At 45.7% G+C, this 22,729-nt stretch overlaps 1 protein-coding gene across 3 annotated transcripts in view; it reads right to left on the bottom strand.

The window, feature by feature from the left end:
* Positions 1 to 17,560, bottom strand: part of MOCS3 (molybdenum cofactor synthesis 3) — a 207,575-nt gene extending 190,015 nt beyond the window's left edge. Inside the window, exons 1-3 of one of the 3 annotated variants that reach the window (XM_083176437.1) lie at positions 17,403 to 17,560; positions 13,909 to 14,044; positions 1,833 to 1,925 (exon numbers count right to left, since the gene is read on the bottom strand). In XM_083176437.1, coding sequence (XP_083032563.1) covers positions 1,833 to 1,925; positions 13,909 to 14,044; positions 17,403 to 17,510 — 337 coding nt within the window. In that variant the 5' untranslated portion in view covers positions 17,511 to 17,560. Of the gene's footprint in view, positions 1 to 1,832; positions 1,926 to 13,908; positions 14,045 to 17,375 lie in introns of all 3 variants that reach the window. The other 2 variants (XM_083176438.1, XM_083176439.1) reach the window with 2 other exon arrangements.
* Between the last annotated feature and the right edge of the window lie 5,169 nt (positions 17,561 to 22,729).

The following is a 22,729-nucleotide window of genomic DNA, read 5'->3' as shown; positions in this document are numbered from 1 at the left end:
TGTAGCAACAAGATGTAACTCAGAAAACTGCCCACAAAAGTATACTGTATATGTAACAAAAAAAACAATAAAAGTCTTCCTGCTCTAAATATACTGTAAGGCCCTTTAGGTCTCATGCTGGGTACACACCAGAACGATATGGGCTCAACTGCCCAATTTGAATGCAATTTCAACCGATTGCATGTAAAAAGAGCAAATTTCGGGATGTTTTCAATGCAATTCTATCCGATGCGTGTCCCCGCCGGTCGTTTGGTCCCTTTGGAGATTTTTACCTGCTGCACTAAAGATTTGTTGGTACTTATGTAGTATCTGGGCGCCCGATTTTTTGATTGTATGCCTTAAGTTAAGGCATACAATCAGATGCGATGCGATGCGATATCGCAACGCAACGCATGCGACCATCGGATGCGATGACCCGATTTTTCCATAGGAATCAATGTTAAAATGGACTGAGTCCATTTTAACATGGAATTCAATGGGAAAAAGGGGTCCTTTTCATACCCCTACTATCCAAGTGGGCATGGAGTTGGATATAAACCTGTGGCGAGCGTAGCGAGCCACCGACCCCAAAGCGTGGCGAGCGAAGCGCGCCCCGCGAGGGGACGGTATTCTGTGTCCCCTCGCGGGGCTCGCTAAGCTTCGGGCTCGGTGGCTCGCTACGCTCGCCACAGGTTTATATCCAACTCCATGCCCACTTGGATAGTAGGGGTATGAAAAGGACCCCTTTTTCCCATTGAATTCCATGTTAAAATGGACTCAGTCCATTTTAACATTGATTCCTATGGAAAAATCGGGTCATCGCATCGCATCCGATGGTCGCATGCGATGCGATGCGCCCGATACGACCCGATTTAGAAATCGGGCACCCAGATACTACATAAGTACCGATTTGTTATCTACATTGGATTGGGTACAGATAAGGAGCAGATCGTTTGCAGATCGTGTGCTCCAACAGATCATGTGACCATCGTACGATCATAGTCGTTCTGGTGTGTAAACTACATAAAACATGTTCTTGTTTGTCAAAATTGTTTTAAAATGGGAATACAGAACAGTTTATAATAGACACTATAAACAGCTTCCAGATTAACTTTACAGCACAAATAGTTTATCTACTCACTCAGAGATAGATGCAAAGCCAATGTTCCACAGAACTGTGCAATTACCAACAAATGTTGCTCTATTTGATTTGCGAATGCGCCAAGATGGCGCTGCATAACAGCACACAATAAGGATGCCTCCGCAAAATGATTGACTGGAAGTGACCATTAGGATGTGAAACCATGGAGTAGCGGGATTGGCTGTTAAAACACAAGTGCTCCATGGCCGGTTTTGGGGCATGTATACGATGTGAACTGCAAGCACTAGTGTACAAAAACATGTGGTCTGAGTGACTACTGCAGAATCCAGTTTGTGTAACCATAGACCTACTCCATCAGTCAATGTTTTCCGTTCTCGCATAAAGGCTGCGTATGCAATTGCGTAGCGGTAGCTCTGGTGGTGTTGCTTATCTTTTCTGAGCTGTAGCTTCACTTGCTGATATCAGCAGCTGTGTCACAGAAAAAAAAAAAAAACACACTTGCAGATTTATTAATGGCCATCTCTAACCCAGGCCCTCCGTAAAAAAATTAACAGCAATATGAGCACTTAGTCAATTGACCCAATGAACAAGAAAGCATTATAATTCAGTGTACCACCATGGAACAAAGAATCTGTTGCAATGAGCTCTGCTCCATCTGTAATGAATAAATCTGGATCTCTTCCCAATGGATGCTGACCAGTGAACAAGGAACAAAAATAGTAAAAATAAAAGCAAGTAAAATATTATTTACCTATTCCAGCCGCTGCCAAATATTGTGCTAGTGGACATCCTAAGCCTCCGCATCCTATAACTAATACAGATGCTTTTGATAGGTTTAGCTGGCCTGCAAATAAATACACAAATAGACAAGGTAAACTACTAAGAATCTAAGCCTATAAAAAGGAAAAGGTTACAGGAGCAAGCTATGAACATACTGTATGCTTAAATTATCTTGTAGCATTTATACAGCGGTATCCTCCTTTATCGTTTTCAGAATCTTTTAAGCAGGGTACACATTAGCTGATATGTGTACTCAGCGATAACATTAATGACAATGACCCGGTATTGGCAAATGATAGAGCATTGGTTCCCAACCCTGGTCCTCAAGTACCCCCAACAGTGCATGTTTTTCAAGTCTCCACACAGAATCACAGGTGAAATAATTAGCTCCACCTGTAGATCTTTTAAAATGTGTCTGAATAATGAGTACACCTGTGCACCTGGCGGATGACCTAGAAAACGTGCACTGTTGGGGGTACTTGAGGACCAGGGTTGGGAACCACTGTGATAGAGCCATACTGCTCTAGGGCAGCCTGCTGTGATATTTATGTATTCTATGATGCCATAAGTATGAACATTTATAAAATAAATGGCTCCCTTTCCATCTCCTTTATCAATTCTGGTGCCAAGCAAATCCAGTTGGTCTTGGACTACAAGATACACCAGGAGTGTGGAGTTCAACCCATAGGCTGCTGCCTGCATGAAGAAGGTAGCAAAACAAAGATACACAAATTCTGTGTCACCCCACGAGTATAATGGCCTGAGGTCCCCTCCTCCTGGGGTATTACTTATCAGCCTGCAACACATTTTCCTTATAGCAGTGTATGTCCCACAGGTCTGCCTATTTTACAAAAAGTGTATTAATAAGGTTCGTTTGTAGTTGTTGTTGGGAACCCTGACACCTTTATACTGGTGCAACTGGGCTGGCAGAGAGACATTGTTATTATGTTTTCAGACTCCTTCATCATGTAGTAAACAGCACTATGATGACCAGCCAATCACCGTTACAAAATCATGGGTCGAATTCGTAATTTGAGGATACGTAATCCTTTGCGTTCCATCATCTGTGAGAGAAGTGCAAAAAATCTGCTAAAAAATGCCAGTGTCACACACATTTGTTAAATAAATTCAAATAACTGTTGTGTAAAATATTATATTTCCTATATAAAGTAAATATTACAGGTCATTATAATGAATACTAATGTTTGGTTGGTAATTTTCACACCTATTTTGACAAATTCACTTGGCACTCAAAGGGTTAAAAAGGAACACTTGCATGTTTATTCCAAATATAAGAAATAGCCTCCAGCTACAACTCTTCTACTAAATCAGGTATTGGTTTGTTGTGCCTGCGCACTGAGTTTACATAGGCTAGCTGCCACACTTACGGATGACTAATCCATTCAGTCAAATGTATTTTGGTTTCTTAGTGCTGCGCTCTGCCTTTTATGGGTGTATATCAATAATTATTGTACAGCTATATAAATGATATTCGCTGTGCAGTTATCAATAATGGTGCTGTTTATTTGCACTAAATTGAAAATCAGGTAAAATACAGATAATTGGTCATAAACCAAAATCACAATCAAAACAAGCGCTATAAAAATAAAATAAAATAAATGTAGAAACCGAAAAAAAGGTGTCTCCACTCGATCTCTATATGGGCTGGGGTGGTGGATCAGACCGGCCTGGTGGAATGTCACTTTGTAGCAGTAAATACTCTAATGTCAATAACGGCATCCCGTTAATTAACAATTATTGGTGATTGTCTTTCAAGTTCAAAGTGTCTAATTCTCTTCAGGTACTTCTTTAATTGGTGGGTCAGCGGGTTCTTGTTTTCAGGGGAAGGTACTCACAGGGAATGGTATTAGTACCTGGACTCTGGTGCCTCGCAGTCTGAACGCTTGCACCTGGAGCTGTGTGTATGACACTACTCCCTATGCTGCGTTCTCCGTCCTGTATGGCTCCGTGTCTTGTCGGGGTTAGCAGCGCACAGCGACGGACACTGTTTGGCATCCAATACCGTGCCTGGTACCCCTCTTACAGGTTCCTTCCACTCACTCCTTTTTTTCGTCCCCGTACTCACCTAGGATGTCTTCAGTCCCATGCTGGATCTGGCGTCTTCCATTTGGTGCGTGCACGCACTAACTATCAGAAGCTGCAGCGGCCACTTGTGTGAATGAAAGTAGGTTTTGCAATGGTGTTTCTTTTCAAGGACATTGTCCTCCAACAGTATTGTATGAGTATATAGTGCCCCCCCCCCCCCCCCACGGGTTGCCGTCGTGGTGGTCACTAAAATGTTTTGATAAGTTATGTTCTTCATGTCTTTTCTTTATGTTCCTTATGTGTTTGTTTATTCTTTTTTTAAGTGGTCTGGTTGTACGTGCCACGTATTGCTTCTTGCATTCACACTCTAAAAGGTAGATGACACCTTTGCTGCTGCATGTGATTCTGTCTTATATTTTATATGTCTCATTTGTTAGGTTGTGGTATGTTTGGTTGATTTGATTTTCTGGTTATTACAGCCTATACATGTACCACAGTGATAGAAGCCTTTGGGTACTTGTTTCCTAGCACGGCCACAATCGCGGCCATCGGGGGTAATTTTTAGTGGCCTGCGACGCGACCGACGCGATGCCCCCGATTTTTCCATTGAAATGCATTGAAAACAGTGAAAATCGGGTCGTGTGCGGCTAAAAATGCTTAAATGGTCCACACGCGATGGCCGCGATTTCCCCATAGGGAACAATGTTAAATGGGTCAATTTACCCAAATCATCATAGGGAAGAATGGTAAATGGGCCAGAAACCCCAAAAAACCCCCCTGACCAGTGAAATGTCCCCCCAAAAGTAGTTTACGCCACCCCGCGATCAACGTGAACCCGAAGCGTGGCGAGCGCAGCGAGCCCGCGAGGGGCGGCGGTACGCGTCCTCCGACCTTTTCATACCCCCACTATCCACGTCGGCGTGGAGTTGAGAATAGAATAGTGTGGCGAGCGCAGCGAGCCCGAAGCGTCGCGAGCGCAGTGAGCCCCGCGAGGGGACGCGGATACCTTCACAGGTAAACGCGTCCCTTCGCGGGCTTCACAGGTGTCCGCGTCGCCATGGACACCTGGGAAGCCCGCGAGGGGACGCGTATAACTGTGAAGGTATCCGCTGCGCTCGCCACGCTTCGGGCTCGGTGGCTCGCTGCACTCGCCACACTATTCTATTCTCAACTCCACGCCGACGTGGATAGTGGGGGTATGAAAAGGTCGGAGGACGCGTACCGCTGCGCTCGCCACGCTTCGGGTTCACGTTGATCGCGGGGTGGCGTCTAGTACTTTTGGGGGGACATTTTAATATTCAGGGGTGTTTTTGGCCCATTTACCATTGTTCCCTATGATAATTTGGGTAAATTGATCCATTTCACATTGTTTCCTATGGGAAATCGGGGTCATCGCGGGTAAATTGAGGCATTTAACATTGTTCTCTATGGGGAAATCGCGGGCATCGCGTCTGGCCCATCGCAGCCAATTTTTTAGTGCATGCGATGCCCCCGATTTTACCCCCGATGCCCGCGATTATGATCGTTGTGGCCGTGCTAGGAAACAAGTACCAGCCTTTGTTTGGTTGGTCTTTTGTCAGAGTGGTTTGGATTTGTCGTTTTGGGGGGATATGATTTTTTACCAGTTTCTGTCTTATGTCTGGCGCTTTTCTGTACACCAGTTTTGGAAGGTCGGGTAAAATGTCTGCTAGAGTTTCGTCTTTTAACAGTAATGGCCAATGTTTTCTGAGTATACCCTGTAGTGTGTTAGATTGCTTGAAGAATTGGGTAATAAAAGGAATCTCTTGATGTGTTTCGTCTTTTCTCTCTTTGTAGGTGAGGAGATCGATTCTCTCCAGTCCCTGTACTGTTTCTAATGCTTGCTCTATTACTTCATTTTTGTACTGTTTTTCCTTGAACCGTGTTGTCAGTTCCCTGCTCTGCTCCGTGAAATCTTCCTGTCTTGAGCAATTACGTTTTATTCTGATGAATTGGCTTTTGGGTATTCCCTTTAGCAACCTTGGGTGATGTCCACTACCTGATAGTATAAAACTATTTACATCTACTGTCTTTTTAAAAGTTTTGGTGTGTAATTGTGAATTCTCTATAAATATGTTTAAGTCTGGGAACTCTACATTTTGTTTGCTATATTTGGTAGTGAACACTGTTGTTATTGTATGTGTTCATGTATGTCAGGAATTTGGTTAGGGAATTTTCGTCGCCTTCCAGATAAACAAAATATTGTCAATAAATCTGTTCCAAAACACGAGATTCTCACCAGGCTGCCAACTCCCCATATGTACCCTTTGACTTTGTATGCAGTTCTACTGAATGGTCTCCGCAGGGTCGCACCTCTCAATTGGTGTGCACCCCAGGACCCCACCCCTGTATATCCTTTCTTAAAAGGACAAGGTCTTCTGTGACGGTCAGCGAAACGCTTGGCAGAAGACGCAACAAGAAGGGCCTTGCGGATCTTACTCCAAACGCCTCTTTTCCGTGATAACCAGGAGCTGTTCCCCGGAGATCCTGGGTCAAAAGAGTTTGCCCTGGGATGCTGGCCAGAATTACAAAAAAAAAAAAAAGGAGACATCCTGGTAGCAGCATGCTATGCGTTATTATAGGCAAATTCTGCCAAGGGTAAATTCGAGCCAGTTCTCGTGGCATTTAGAGGCATAGCATCTTAAAAACGGTTCCAGAGTTTGGTTGACTCCGTCTGCCCACTGAGAGTGATACCCAGATGATGGGCTTAGGTTGATACCTAGAGCAGAACAAAGTGATTTCCACAACCTGGCAACAAATTGGACACCCCTATCCGAGACAAAATCTAGAGAAAGACCGTGAAGACAAAAGATATGAGCCAAAAATAACGCAGATAGCTCTTGGGCAGATGGAAGACCGACCAGAAGAATAAAATGAGCCATCTTGCTGAAACGGTCCACCACCACCCAAACGGTATCATGACCAGAAACATGTGGTAAATCTACAATAAAATCCATGGAAATATGGGTCCATGGTCTGGATGGCACTCTTAATGGAAGAAGTTGACCTGTGGGCGGAGTGCAGAGGGACTTGTTTCTGGCACACACCTCGCAGGATTTAACAAAGATATCCACCAGACGGACTGAGATATTAAGTCCAGTGTCTTGGACGTACCTGGATGACCTGCAGTCTTAAGTGTATGAAATTCGAAAAATAAATTCTCCCGGAGTCTGGGAGGAACAAACAACCTTCCGGAGGGTGTGCACTTGGGTGCTTCTGACTGTGCCAGCAAGACCTTGTCCAAAAGGGTCTGAGTGAGTCCCACGCAGATCCGCGAGGAAGGAATAATGGGCTCACAAACGGAATCTCTCTCCTGGAGACCTAGAAAACTTCTAGACAAGGCATCAGCCTTGGTATTCTTGGATCCTGGCCCGAAGGTTATGAGAAAATAAAAACGTGCAAAGAATAATGCCCACCTGGCTTGTCGGGCATTGAGTCTCTTGGCATCCTGCAGATAAGAATGGTTCTTGTGGTCTGTAAAGATGGTAACCTGAAATGTGGCCCCCTCTAACCAGTGCCTCCATTCCTCCAGAGCACACTTGATGGCAAGGAGCTCCCTGTTCCCCACATCGTAATTACGCTCCGCGGAAGAAAATTTCCGAGAGTGGAAAGCACAAGGGTGAAGGCGACCATCCTGGGGATCAACCTGGGAAAGTACGGCCCCTATCCCAATCTCAGAAGCATCAACTTCCAAAATAAAAAGGAAGGCCAGGATTGGGATGGCGTAAAATGTGGGCAGACATGAACACCTTCTTGAGATTGGAGAAAGAATCATGAGCCTCCAAGGACCATACCGCAGGATTAGCCCCTTTCTTGGTGAGGGCTACAATAGGAGCAACCATATCAGAAAACGCAGGGATAAACCTGCGATAGTAATTTGCAAATCCTAAAAACCTCTGGACTGCTTTCAGTGTCGTGGGTTGAACCCAGTCGATAATTGCCTGAAGCTTGGCTGGGTCCATACAAAATCCCTCCGGAGAAATAATATAACCAAGAAAGGAAATACTGCGAACCTCGAACTCGCACTTTTCAAGCTTGGCATAAAGACAGTTTTCCCTCAGTTTCTGCAGTACGGCTTTGACATGACCCCTATGTTGTTCCAGTGTAGAGGAAAAAAATCAAAATATCATCAAGGTAGACAACCACAAAAATCCCTAAGAACTCACGGAGGACATCAGTGATGAAGTCTTGAAAGACCGCAGGGGCATTGGCTAACCCAAAGGGCATGATGAGATATTCATAGTGCCCTGTGTGGGTATTAAAAGCGGTCTTCCATTCATCTCCTGCCTTAAATCTTATTAAATTATAAGCTCCCCAGAGATCGATCTTAGAGAAAATAGTGGCAGAACGAAGCTGGTCAAATAAGACAGAAATCAACGGCAGAGGGTACGAGTTTTTTACAGAAATAAGGTTAAGCTGCCTATAGTCAATACAGGGGCGCAAGGTCCCATCTTTCTTGGCCACAAAAAAAAACCTGCACCAACTGGAGACTTAGAGGGTCGGATTAAACCTTTTTTTAGATTTTCTTCAATGTACTCTTCCATAGCCTTCGTCTCGGGTAAGGAGAGAGAGTACATGCGACCTTTGGGAAGTTTGGCTTGGGGCAACAAGCTTATGGCACAATCATATGGTCTATGAAGCGGTAACATGTCTGCCTCCTTTTTGGAAAAAGAAGCATATTGGTTGGGGAGTAATGAGTTAACAAGGGTAGAGACTCGAACAGGAAGGTGAAGACAAGAGGTGGTACAAGACCCTCCCCACCGCAATAATTCTCCAGTCTGCCAGTCAAAATGAGGGTTGTGCAATTTTAACCAGGGTAGGCCGAGCATCACAGGAGCCAAAGGACTATGTATGACCAAAAATTCTAATATCTCCGAGTGTGTGGAGCCTATGTTTAGGTTCAGAGGTACGGTGCGATAGGAGATAATTCCCTTGGGAAGAAGACTACCATCAAGACCAAAAACTGAAATCTTCGATGACAATGGAACTAGTGGAATTTCTAGCTTGCGGACCAGCTGAGAATCAATAAAATTCCCGGTCCCACCACTATCCACGAACGCTTGAGACTCCCAGCGTTGTACCCCAAGACCTAAACATATTAATAATAAAAGTGAATTATTGGGAGATAGACGCGATTGGCCTAAGAGGATTCCTCCCCTAACCTCTAGGCCTTGGCGTTTCCCAGACACTCTGGGCATGAATTTACATAGTGTCCCTTGCCCCCGCAATAAAGACACAACCCCAAAGATCGTCAGCGTGCCTTTTCATGATTGGATAAGCGAGAGGCCCCAATCTGCATTGGTTCATCGCCCTCAACCAGTGATTCCTTCCCGGAATCGGCAAGAGGACAAGAGGGTAACTCACGCTCAGAGCGTCTCTCCCGGATGCGCCTGTCAATACGAATGACCAACTCATCCAGGGAGGCGGGGCTGGATACTGGACAAGGTAATCCTTGACCTGATCTGCAAGGCCAAGACGGAATTGGCTCCGCAGTGCAGGATCATTCCATGTAGTATCCCCCGCATAACGACGAAATTCCGAGCAATATGCTTCCGCCGTGCGGCGACCCTGCCTCAATGCTCTAATGTGAGCTTCTGCAGAAGCTGCTTTGTCTGGATCATCATACAGAACCCCCATGGCCGTAAAAAAGGCGTCCACAGTCCTGAGTTCAGGACTATCCGCCCCCAATCCAAAGGCCCAGGTCTGTGGATCTCCTTGAAGTAGAGAGACCACCAGACCAACCTTCTGGGTCTCGGAGCCAGAGGAAATGGGACGGAGCCGGAAATAAAGCTTACAGCGTTCCCTAAAATTAAAAAACTGTTTCCAATCGCCGGCAAAACGATCAGCTAAATTCATTGTAGGTTCTTGAAGTGCTGGTGGCAATTTGGGGGCTACTCTCCTAATCTCCTCCTGAGTCTCAACCCGCAGGGATAATTCCACCATTTGTTGGGTAAGAAGGCAGACCTGGTCAGAGAGATTTCCTCCGGCAGGGTCCATAACCTGATGAACCCGAAGGGCAGATAACTAACAAAAATGAGCCTGACTGGACTCAATGCCCCTAAATAAAAAATAAAATAAAAAAATTTTTTTTTTTTTTTTGTGGGCCGGTTATAATGTAAGGTTCCGGAGACCACCTTGCCTGCCCTACCTCCGTTGCCTCGAGCTGGGGTTGGCGGACGTGTGCGGAACTAGGCTTCGCCAATAATAGCCGCGTCAAAAGGAGCCGGTTAGTCCAGCTCCAACCCCGATGCCACCTGGTCTTAGAGAGAGACAACACGCCCACCAAGGCCAGAGGAGAGCAAGGGGACAGCTACCTAAAGCCTACACATGGCAAGGGGCCCCGGACCCCCAAAGGGTATCTAGATGGTTTGCACGTGACCGTGCGTAATGGTGTCTCAATATAGTGATAGAGACAAAGGCAACAATGCTCTAAGGATGTAATATAACAAAAATAGTACTCTAAGGCAACAATGCTCAGAAGAGGATATATGATAAAGACAAATGGCAACAATGCTCAGAAGATGATATATGATAAAGACAATAATGGCAACAATGCTCAGAAGATGATATATGATAAAGACAAAATAGGAGGTAGTTGCAGGGTAAACCCTGACTTATCTGGGGAATGACAGCCACAGACAGGAACCTCCAAAACTTCCAAAGACTCCAGGATCCAGCAGCAGAGGATGCCACGGAAGCCACGAACCGACACAGCAAGGGACCGACAGGACAGGAAAGCCTTCCAGCAGGCACCAGGAACACGACAAGCTTCTTTAACAGGGCAAGATGCTATAAACGGCGTCAGATAGAGCCCTGAGCCGGCTTTTATTTAAAACGCCGCCACTTCAGGCGGAAGTGACGCCTGACGCTGCATCCCCCTGCTGCTGTGTGAGCGGTGGAAGTTCGGGGCGTTGCTAGGCAACGACCCGATGCCTCCGTCCCCACCAGCCGGAGTCTCACTGGAAGATGGCCGCCGTCCTGACGCCTGCAGCGCTGCAGCTGACAGGTGAGTCAGGGAGCGGCACTGCCGGCGCCTAACAATAGGTCATTAAATGCAATAACTGGAAATTGTCTGCCCAAAGAAAACAACAATAATTAAATTAAATATAAAATAAAAAAGAATTTCAAGTAATTACAATTAAATACAATATATGTAAATTGTGTTCATCTAATAAATAATACAACTTAGTACATCCAGGAATAAACTCAAGTATTCGCAAAGGGAAAAGGCATATAACAGTTTAGACACAAATCATATACAGAAACTGTATCACCTTTAAATCATTTGTTAGTAATGTTACGTATTTAAAACAAGTAGACCAAACGGGGGTAATTAAAAAGAAGGATGATCCCATATGTAATACAATGCTAGACAGGCTTCACATCCAATCAGGGCTGTAAACGTCTAAACCAGGCATGTCCAACGTTGGCCCTCCAGATGTTGTGAAACTACACATAACAGCATGCTTTGCCACAGTTTTGCTATTAGAGAATGGTAAAACTATTGCAAAGCTTGCTGGGATGTGTAGTTTCACAACATCTGGAGGGCCAACGTTGGACATGCCTGGTCTAAACCAATCAGAGACTGACAAAGAAAAAAGGAGGGTTATTTAAAACCCAGCACGGACATTTTCAAACGCACATCTCCCTAGAAGAAGGCTACAAGTAGCTGAAACGCGTTGGAGGACAAAGTACTTGAAAAGAAAGTCCATTACAAAACCTACTTTCATTCACACAAGTGGCCGCTGCAGCTTCTGATACTTAGTGCGTGCACGCACCAAACGGAAGACGCCAGATCCAGCGTGGGACCGAAGACATCCTAGGTGAGTACAGGGAGGAGAAAACGGAGTGAGGGGAAGGAACCTGTAAGAGGGGTACCAGGCACGGTAGTGGACGCCAAACGGTGTCAGACGCTGTGCACTGCTAACCCCGACAAGACACGGAGCCACACAGGACAGAGAAAGCAGCATAGGGAGAAGTGTCATACACACAGCTCCCGGTGCAAGCATTCAGACTGTGAGGCACCAGAGTCCAGGTACCGATACCATTCCCTGTAAATACCTTCCCCCGAAAACAAAAACTAGTTGACCCACCAATGAAAGAGGTACCTGAAGAGAATTAGACACTTTTGATTTTGATTGTGATTTTGGTTTATGACCAATTATCTGTATTTTACCTGATTTTCAATTTAGTGCAAATAAAGAGCACCAATTTTGATAACTGCACAGAAAATATCATTTATATAGCTGCACAATAATTATTGATATACACCCATAAAAGGCAGAGCGCAGCACTAAGAAACCAAAATACAGTACATCTCTTCTACTAACATTGAGACAAACTCGGATAGTTTTTTTAAAGGGGAATTAACTTACAGTACAAGCAAAACCATGCCTTGTAAGTTAATTCCCCTTTAAAAATACGTCCGAGTTTGGCGCACATCTTGCACTGCCGCTGAACTCGGGTGGTATTAAATCTCGCCCATAAGGTAGCAACTTATGAAAAACTATGGATATTATCACTTATATTTAGGTCAACTTTTCAGTGCAGTTTTAAACTAGCTAAACTGTAGTTGTCTGTGCTTCAGATTGTAGTTATGACCATGTAAGTCTGGTTCTTTATTTGTAGTAGGTAGACAGCATACCCGGATAACAGCTTGCAAATTCTTAGATTAAAGCAATGCAGTTCTCGGGTTACAGCAAGCAACACACAAGCTTCACTATAAGGGTACTACAGAGAATCTCTAATTGAATCCCCACATACCCACAGCCTATGGCCCAGCCGCTAAAATGCATTGGGAACACTGACCCTTTGCTCTGAACGAACATAACCGGAAGTAGCAAGTGTTGTTAACTAGCATACTATAATTCACAATACATCTTATGTAGGGTACACACCAGGACGACCGTGTCTCGTCCGACCCGCTCACGGTGACGCGGGGGGGCACGACCCGCTCACGATGTGCACCGTGAGCGGGTCCGATCCGATGTCGACCCGCACCCGGCTGTATGGTCGTCATTGAGATCCTACCTGCAGCAGGTAGGATCTCAATAACGACTGACCGACCCGTGGGACCACGCATCGGATCGGTATCGGTCCACACCAGGACAGAAAAGGGCCCAATCACCACACAATCTACATCCAATTGGTCGGAATTGGATCTAGATTGAGGGGATCGGGCCCTAGTCGTCCTGATGTGTACCCAGCATTAGAAAAAACAGACTGGATCATACTAGCCCTGCTGCTCTAAATCCTGAACTGGATCTTCCACATTCACCTCATGTGTATGTATACTGTCCCTGCCAGACAATCTGTAAAACTTTTCCTTAAGCAAAGACTGAATTTGCATATATTAGGTTGACAAAAGGTAAATACAGTATGTTTTTTATGCTTATTATAAAATAGTTCATTGTAGTATCATAAACATTTATTGTACAATAAGCTATTTCTCTGTGTAAGGCTGGGTACACTTTCTAGCAATGTGTTTACGGCTCGGTCCGTTTGGAGAGGGGACCCTGCATTGTACCGTGCATACAAACTTGCATTTTTCAAAATACCATGCTGTATTATACACAATATCTTCACTTGACTGGCCAGAAGAATTGAACGATCCGGACAATGTTGTTCCGATTTTGCCAGAAAATGACAAATTGCTCAGAGATTGTTGTAGTGTGTACGCACGCTAAGAATTAAGTGTGTCTTATACAATGTGTTATTAATAGTCTATTATCTAGCAGTGTATATACAAGTGAATGAAGCCAGTGTGAGGAGGTGCATTAGTTGTCATGGCCTTCTAACACACTAGCCATCAATAATGACGGGAAAAAGATAAAGATAGATAGATAGATAGATAGATAGATAGATAGATAGATTAGGAGATATATCTATTCTTTGTCCAGAAACCTACAACCCAATCAGTACCAACCCTTTCATGCCAAAAGCCAATCTTATATTTATGCAATAAAAATAATTAAATACATTACCTTTAACACCAAATTCTGGCAAAATAAGCTGCCTACTGTATCTAAGAATGTCTGGATTTGTGAGAGAGGCTTTGTTAAGTTCATCCAGTTTGTTATCTGTACTGTGCAACTTAACCAGCAAAGAGCAGCTTTTTCCCTATTGAAAAAAAAAAAAAAGGAAAAGATTATTTAAAACCATTTATTACCAGTTATTTATGTAGTGCACACATATTCCACATGAAATTTACAGAGAGTATTAGGCCATACACATCGGTACCGATCCCAGTAGAGTAGCGCTTACAATCTATATTCCCCACATGTACACATTCACACTAGGGTTGATTTTTGTTGGGAGCAAATTAACCTACCAGCATATTTGGGGATTGTTGGAGGAAACCCAAGCAAACACAGTGAACATATATTAACATCATACAGTTAGAGCCATGCAGAGAATTGAAAGCTGGCAACTGTGAGTCTTCTGCCGGTCTTGCATATACAACAAGCCAATAATTGGTGTACCACCATGCTTGTGAATGTGCAAGGACTGAGAGACCCACTTTGAGCATCTTTGGTAACTTGCACCAGGTCAATGCTACATGCAGATTTTCTAACAGGAGTATCGATTTCAAGGATTAAGCATTAATATTGCACACAGTGCAATATAGCTGACAATATGATTGCTGAGTGACCATATTGTCAGGGATTTGTTTGTGTTGTAGCGATAAATGGCTGGGTGTGCGCTCCCGTGTTAAGCCCCCTACGGCCCCTTTAACACACACACCGAAAGCCACCGGGCGGCGAAACCCTGCACGGCCAAGAAGCTGTGCCATATACAGGAGTTTACAATGGTCGGGATGGCCACAGCCCGGCAGCCATCCTTTCCAGTGGTGACAGCTGGCTGCAACCGGGCCGTGACTGTCCCGTGTGAACACGATCCTGTCCATTATTAACTGCTGTGTGCGGCACGGCTTTTGGCCATGCAGGTTTTCGCTGGCCGGTGTCAGCCGGAGCGTGTGAAACAGCCCTAATGGTAGCTGGTCGCAAGAGCTGTTTCCCTCTGCGGCTCCCCTGGCAGAGACTCCTGTTCATCAGAGACCATCTCTAGTCGCTGATGAAAATTGGACGCTGAGCAATATATTGCACCGTATGTACACAGCTTAAAGGTGCATACACACGGGGGAGATATATTGCTCAGCAATATTTTGCTCAGTCTCTCCTTTTCATCAGCAACCAGAGATAGTCGCTGATGAAAGGGAACCTCTGCCGGGGGGAGCCGCAGAGGTAATCAGCTGGTCAGCGACGTAACTATAGCACCGCAGCCCCCGCCACCGCGGGGGGGCACTGTGCATGCGGGGGCGCCGGGGGCTGCGGTGCTATAGTTAAACCCCCTCCACAATCCCCCGCAGACTTACCTATCTCGCTGGTCCCGGCGGCTCCGTTCTTCTGCTGAGGACCACCACAAAATGGCCGCCCCCATATAGCACACAGTTCTGTGAAACTGTCTGCTGTATGGGGTCGGCCATTTTCTGGTGGTCCTCAGCAGAAGAACGGAGCTGCCGGGACCAGCGCGATAGGTAAGCCTGTGGGGGATTGAGGGGGCGTTTGCATGGGCGGCGGGGCAGCGGGGGGGGGGGGGGTAGGGGTGCTTAGCGGGCAGGGGGGCGCCCAAAACTTAGCTACGCCACTGCAGCTGGTCACAGGAGCAAGCGATTAGAATGGGGCTGAAAACGGGAGTGCGCACCGGGCGATTTATTGCCAGGGCACACTCCCATCACTGGCAATATGGTTGCCAGCAACCACATTTCCAGCAATTATAGCCCATATACTGCCATGTGTACACGGCTTTAGAGTTCACAACCACTTCAGCGACACACTCATGACACTTATAACATTGTCATAAGACCACCTTCCTGCTTCTGAATGGCCAATTCCTAGTAACTATACAGCATTTGTATATTAAATGCATCCGTGTACTAGTGCCTGATTCAAACCTGATTGCAGATCTTTTGATTTTTGGACTTCTGTGTGAACACTTAAACTGCAATCGGGGGGTGATCGCATATCCTCCAAGTGTACAGATTTAGCCGGGACAGTACAGTTTTTTAACGGTCTGTACCAGCTAAAAAGAAATGTACCAAATGTACCGATTTTTCATGATTTGCAGAGACAGGCGCCATACAACAGGAAAGGTCATAGCCACCAGGGCTCCGCCTCAGACATCAGTGAAGGTGGGCGGCCAGAGCGGCGCTGCCATGTCCCTTAGCAACAGTAACCATGGTGAGGCCGAGCTTTTGGAGGAGGGCGGGATTTCCTCCCAGTATAGCCAATCAGGTTTTGTGGTCAGTATCGCTGTCTGAGTCTCTGGCCAGTAGGAGTCGGCTTGATGAAGTGGTGTGGTGCTTCCCGGGCCGCTGGCAGCGTGTGTTGGTGGACGTAGAGCTGCCTGCCCCTCGCTGCTGTAGGGCACAGCTACATACATACTGTACGTACTATCAGGGCTACGGCGCTGCACGGCACTGCCAGGGATGCTGTAACTGTGAGTCGGTGAGAGCTGTGCACTGTATGATGTCACCGGCATATGTGCATAATGCAGAACAAAGGGGGTGGTCGGATCGGGAATTCTGTAACTGTAAATATGTGGGGGGGGGGGGGGGGGGGGGAGTGTCCAATCAATGCCCAGTACACATTTGGGAAGGGGGTGTGACCACACCCCCTTTTGCCCATTGCCACGCCCCCTTTTGAATGTGTACCGAATTTTGCCCTTCAGATGTTGGAGGGTATGTGATCGCAGGTTAATTTCCAATGGGAGATAGCGATGACATGATGGGACAGGACCATTGAGGGGGTGGATGCAACCATTTTCTGGTAGCGACCCAGAAAATGCAGGCATCACACACAGCTGCTGTGACCCTAAACATAACCAGGCTGCACAGCAAAGGTGTGGCCGGTTATGTGTGAGCACTGTGGAGCGAAGCAATATGCCTGCAAATTTTTGCGAGCACATCTCAGAGGTAAGGGGTGAAACACTTCTGAACCTTTTGGTACTACAACTACTCTGTGGGGAGGGGGGTCACTCACATATGACCCACTTTTAGAAGCTAACTTTATCCTAGTCAGGATCAGCCACAATGTAGATTTTGCACAATGCACATTTGCAATGTTAATAGATCCAAATTAATATTTAAATATATCATTATAGTTTTTGGAACGTCCATACAAGGGACAACTGTCCTTGCATACTTCTCAATCCAAATAAATGTAATGACAGTCCATCTGATACCTCCCGCATTTTGTAACTCAAATTCCAGGAGAGATCAACGAAACTTCCCACTTCATTTATGATTGTCATCACCTGTGTTGAACTTATTATTTGATTGAAGAAAAATAAAAGGTGTTTTGCCACAGATGAATGCAATCATAAATCTAGATGAGTGTGTAGACAGAGCATTTCGTTTCTCTTGTAACGAATCATGTTGGAAGGTATTTACCGCCATCATTACATCCTAATGTATCACCTGCATGACTGATTCTTGCGCAGTACGCTGGTGTGATGCAGCAAGCTGTTCTTTCAGCATCTGTATCTCAGCATCTTTACGCCGGATCTCTTCCCTGAGACCGTCCATGACAGCCGAGTTAAGGAGCCAGAGACACACGTCACGCGCAGCTACCACGTTTAGGGAACACTTCCGGGAGCATGACTGCTGCTCTACATAACATACAGCGCCATCTACTGCCGCCAGCGAGCATGTTGCTGAGTGATTTCTAATGTTTGTTTCATGTGAAGACCGACTGGTTTTCGCTTGTTTACAAACAGGCCGAGGAAAATAAAAAACATTTAGCATACCTCCCAACATGACCCTCTCCAGAAGGGACACAATGCTGCTGCACTTCCCCCTGAATGTATGATTACGATCACCTGTGTTGAACTTGGTTAATTGCTATGAAAGGTGTTTTGCAACAGGTGAGGGCAATCATAAATTCAAAGGGAAGTCCAGGAACAGAGCATTCTTTCTGTCCCTCCTGGAGAGTAAGGAGGTATGCTATAGACCAGTGGTTCCCAACCCTGGTCCTCAAGTACATACCCTCCAACACATTAAGGCCAGAAATCGGTACACTTTCAAGAATGGGCGTGGCCATGGATAAAGGGGGCGTGGCCGCACCCCCTTTCCGAATGTTACTGCCATTTTGGCACCCCCCAACCTCCACACGCACAGCTGCACCACATGCACTGCTTAGTGGTGGATGTCTGTGAGGAAGAGACTTGTCACACGGTGATGAGATTTTAAATAATATTAGTGCAGCCACCTACTTTCTGCAGTGTACTAGTGATTCTGATGTGCTTCAGACAGGCTCCGCACCCCTGGACACCCCACAGCCCACATGCAGATTCGCGCCCACAAGTTTCTCTCGCATGTGGAGACTGAGGGCTGAGAACTGCCTTTCCCCTGTGCAGGGTGCGCGGTGCCAGCGCGTGACGTCATGACGCACGTGACCGGCCCGTAATGCACTCCTGGGAACGGGAGATGGGGAGAGGGGGGCCTGGCGCACCAGTCTGACACTGGGCAGAACCCGGGAGCCAGAAGAACAAACTACGGGCACCAGTGTGAGTGAGACTGACTGCAAGAGGAAGAAAAGCGGTACATTCGGTACAATCTATATTTGCCGGTACAGACTGTTAAAAAACGGTACTGTAACGGCAAATTCGGTACAGTTGGAGGGTATGCAAGTACCCCCAACAGTACACGTTTTCCAGGTCACCCAGCAGGTGCACTCATTATTCAGACACATTTTAAAAGATCCACAGGTGGAGCTAAATATGTCACTTGTGATTCTGTGTGGGGACCTGGAAAACGTACTGTTGGGGGTACTTGAGGACCAGGGTTGGGAACTACTGCTATAGACTAGTAAATAAACATCATATTACCTCTTCTAAAAATACATTGTTCTAGGCCAGGCATTCCCAACCACGTTCCTCAAGGCACACCAACAGTGCAGGTTTTGTAGATATCCAGGCTTGAGCACAGGTAACTTAATTAGTATCTGAGGGATTCTGATTAAACCATCTGTGATGAAGCCTGGATATCACTAAAACCTGCACTGTTGGTGTGCCTTGAGGACCGTGGTTGGGAATGCCTGTTATAGGCTGTACAGTATGAAAGTGGGCTTCTGCAGTCTTGATTAATGTACACAAAGGGTCCTAGATGGGTGCTTCTAAGTTCTATGGTTCCCTCACCCCTACGTTTGTCACATTCACAAATTGTCAGCATGGTATGCAAAACCAGTGTATGGTCAATGTGGTATGCAAAACCAGTGATGGTGCCTGGTGATCATAAAATATGTGGACCAATAGATGGCAACCCTGTCTTTTGACAAATAATTGGACCTAAAGGTCTTGTACAGTTGGTGATTTCAATATCAGTGGGGTGCTGGCATTGGATGGGAGGGAAGGAGGGACTGTGGGAGCCACGCTGCATTCAAAAATTGTAAGAAGAGAATAGCCAAAACCACACTGTGTACACAGCATAAACCAGGATTACAGGCATACCTCCCAACATGACCCTCTCCAGGAGGGACACAATGCTCTATTCCTTGTCCTCCCTCTTAAATTATGATTGTCATCACCTGTGACCTTTCTGATCCATTAACTTGTTCACCACAGGTTAAAGGCTCATACCTCCCAATTTGTGTCCTGTCAAAAACGCGAGAGCCGTGTGTGTGCCCAAATAGGATGTGTGGCCTCACGGGATGATGCTTTCCAAGGCCACACCCCCATTTTTCATCCCTCAGCAGCGCTGAATAGACGCTGTCTATTCTCCTCAGGTTGGGGGGACACTGGCGGCCCTGGGAAACTGGGACATTCCTGCGGAAATAGGGACAGTTGGGAGGTATGGGTGATGGCAATCATACAGTAAGAGTGAAGGAACAGAGCATTGTGTCCCTCCTGGAGAGGGTCATCGTGAATTTATCAAAAATAAACTTTTTGATTTGTGATGTGTAAAAAAAATGCTGATAATTTAGGTCAGTGGTCAGGGAAAATTACATTCCTGGGGTAATGGATGGTTGCACTGCCGAGACACAGCCAGGCATGCATATGAATCTATATACATGCCTGGCTGTGTTTCGGCAGTGCAACCCCAGGAATTTAATTTTATTGCCTATAGATTGTATATGCATCCCCGGCTGTGGGTGTTACAGTCCTGTAGTGTACAAGGACCTGACGCAGTGTAGTGCATCAGGCCCTTGTGTAGAACCCACTTCCCTGCATGATGCCCCAGGTCCCGCCTCCAAGTCCGCTCGCTTAGAGTCAACTAGTTGCTGCGCCATCTTGGCAGCACGCCGTCTGTACTGCTGCTGCAGCACTGAGTTTCTTTGTCTGAGAACTGTGAAACCTCGGATACAACCCTCTCAAAACTGACAGATTTCGTATGCCTTCAATCCGCTGAGTTGCAATCCCTGAAAGCTCGGATGGACGATTTGGACAAGAGGGGCAGTGAGGGACGGGGGGGGGGGGAGAGGAATCAATCTTCGCATCAGGGGCTTCCCTGAAGATATCCAGCCTTAAAACCTTAAGGCCTTATTGATGCTCTGACCAAAATCTTTAACAAGATACTTGGCAATAACACAAATGAGAAAATCATCTTCGATAGAGCCTTGAGCGCTCTCCGCCCCCAGGGAACTTCTGCCGACAGATCTAGGGACATAATTTTCCACCTGCACTATTTCTCCCCAAAAGAATCTATCATGCATAAGGTCAGGCAACTGGATGGGATAGACTTTAATGGCAACATTATACACTTCTATCAAGACCTATCTTGGCACACGCTGCAACAACGCAGAGCCCTACGTCCATTGACAGAGAACTATGCAAACGTACATTTTATCTGCCGGTGACATTTTCTGGGAAAACACACTCCTTACATATGTCATACAGATGTCCCCACTTTCTGCTCCACTCCAGGTCTGCCTTTAATCAAAGCACCTGAATGGTCTGACCCACTGACTCAACTGGCTGCAACTATGCCCTCAAAATCCCCACTGTCCTGGCAAAGAGTCCAACACTCACGGAGGGGACAGACTACTGCCCCTACTATCCCTGACTGTGAGGAGGCTTGAGACTAGTATCTTTATTTTTGTCCATTTTATCTTATATCTGACTGCACTGGCTAGTCTATCTCAGTCCGCATAATTGTTTTCTTTTATCGAGACAAATTGTTCCTGCTAACACTTATATTGGTATTTTGAATGTTTGACCACTATATATGTGCTTATTCCATTTACCATGTTTTTACATTATCACTGTTTCACTGATGCCGCATTTTTGTTCTATTATATTTGTTATGTAGGCGTTGGGTGATAACAACCCCCTGTGCCCCCACCTACCGTTTCTTCCTCATTAGGAGAGTGGTTCGCATTTTTGCGCAACATGGCCACAATTGTGGGTTTTCAATTTTATGTTTCACTTATACTTTTATGTAATTTCCATATGCTCTGTCTAGTTTTACTTTCCTTTCCCCCTCCCTTTCCCCCTTTTTTTCCCTCTCTCCCACCACATTGGAAGTCGCTGAGTCACAGATTCATCCACACTTTAAATATCTATGCCCAATCTACGTAAAGTCCCCTCTATTAATGGTAGAGGACTGGATGTCTCTGAAAAAAGGTCCAAACTATTTCACTCTTTGTGGCCCGATAGAATAGATGTAGCGAATGGTTCAAGAAACCCATTTTAAAACTGATATTGGCATCTCTTCCCTTACAAACCGTCACTTCCCTTCTGTATTTATCAGTAATAATCCTGATTGGAAATTTAAGTTGGGATAGTCTTCTCCCGCAGATTGCCTATAACGGAGTTCTCTGTACACAAATTGATTCCAGGTAGAGTAAGTCTAGTTATGTGTCACTTATTAAACCAATATTTTTACCTTTGTTAACATTTATTCCCCCAATTCCACCCAACCCACTTTCCTCACAACTGCGTTATACATGATTAAACTTTTTCTTAACAGTTTTTATTACAGTGTTTGGTGGAGACCTTAATTGGCCTCTTGATCCCTTTGTAGACTCCTCTACCAATAATCCGGGTTCTCTATGGATAAATACCACAAAGTCAAACGTCTTTTCCATGATCAGCAGTTTGCCAACTCTTGGAGGACCCTAAACCCTACTGACTGTGACTACACCTTTTCTCCCACCCCATAACACTTATTCTCATTTAGACTACCTTTTTTTGAGCCACAGACACCCTTATCTTCTCAATACTGCTACAATTGGTCCTATGACCTGGTCAGAACATGCTCCAATCTCCAGTATATTGACCTTGCCTTCCTTATCTCACGATCAATGGACTTGGAGACTTAATGAGTCCTTTCTCCATGATGCCTATTGTAGAACAGAGATGCGACACTCACTGATTATATAACTCATAATAAGACTCCAGATATATCCCAAATTAGCATTTGGGAAGCGCAAAAATACGTCTTAAGGGGCAAGTTTATCCAACTAGGCTCCTATATTAAGAAACAAAAATCGCTACAAATCTCGGCCGTCCTTCAACAGATTAACCCCTTCCCGACATTTGACGTACATTTACGTCATGGCCGGGATGTACTTCCCGACACATGGCATAAATGTACGTCATGACTTTAAACTGTCACTGCGTCTCGAGACGCAGTGACAGAGGGACGATGTCTGCTGTCCCTGACAGCAGACATGTCCCTGCATGCCCAGGGGGGGCTGCGATGCCGCCCCCCCGTCGGCGATCGCTGTGATTGGCTGTTCAGTGTGAACAGCCATTCACAGCGTTTTCCTGTGTTACCAGCGAATCAGACGCTCGGTAACACAGGTG

This window comes from Crinia signifera, chromosome 3 (genome assembly GCF_055691185.1).
Source record: "Crinia signifera chromosome 3, ASM5569118v1, whole genome shotgun sequence".
Taxonomy (NCBI): domain Eukaryota; kingdom Metazoa; phylum Chordata; class Amphibia; order Anura; family Myobatrachidae; genus Crinia; species Crinia signifera.
Note: the sequence above shows the minus strand (reverse complement) of the source record. Positions and strands in the feature narration are given on the sequence as shown.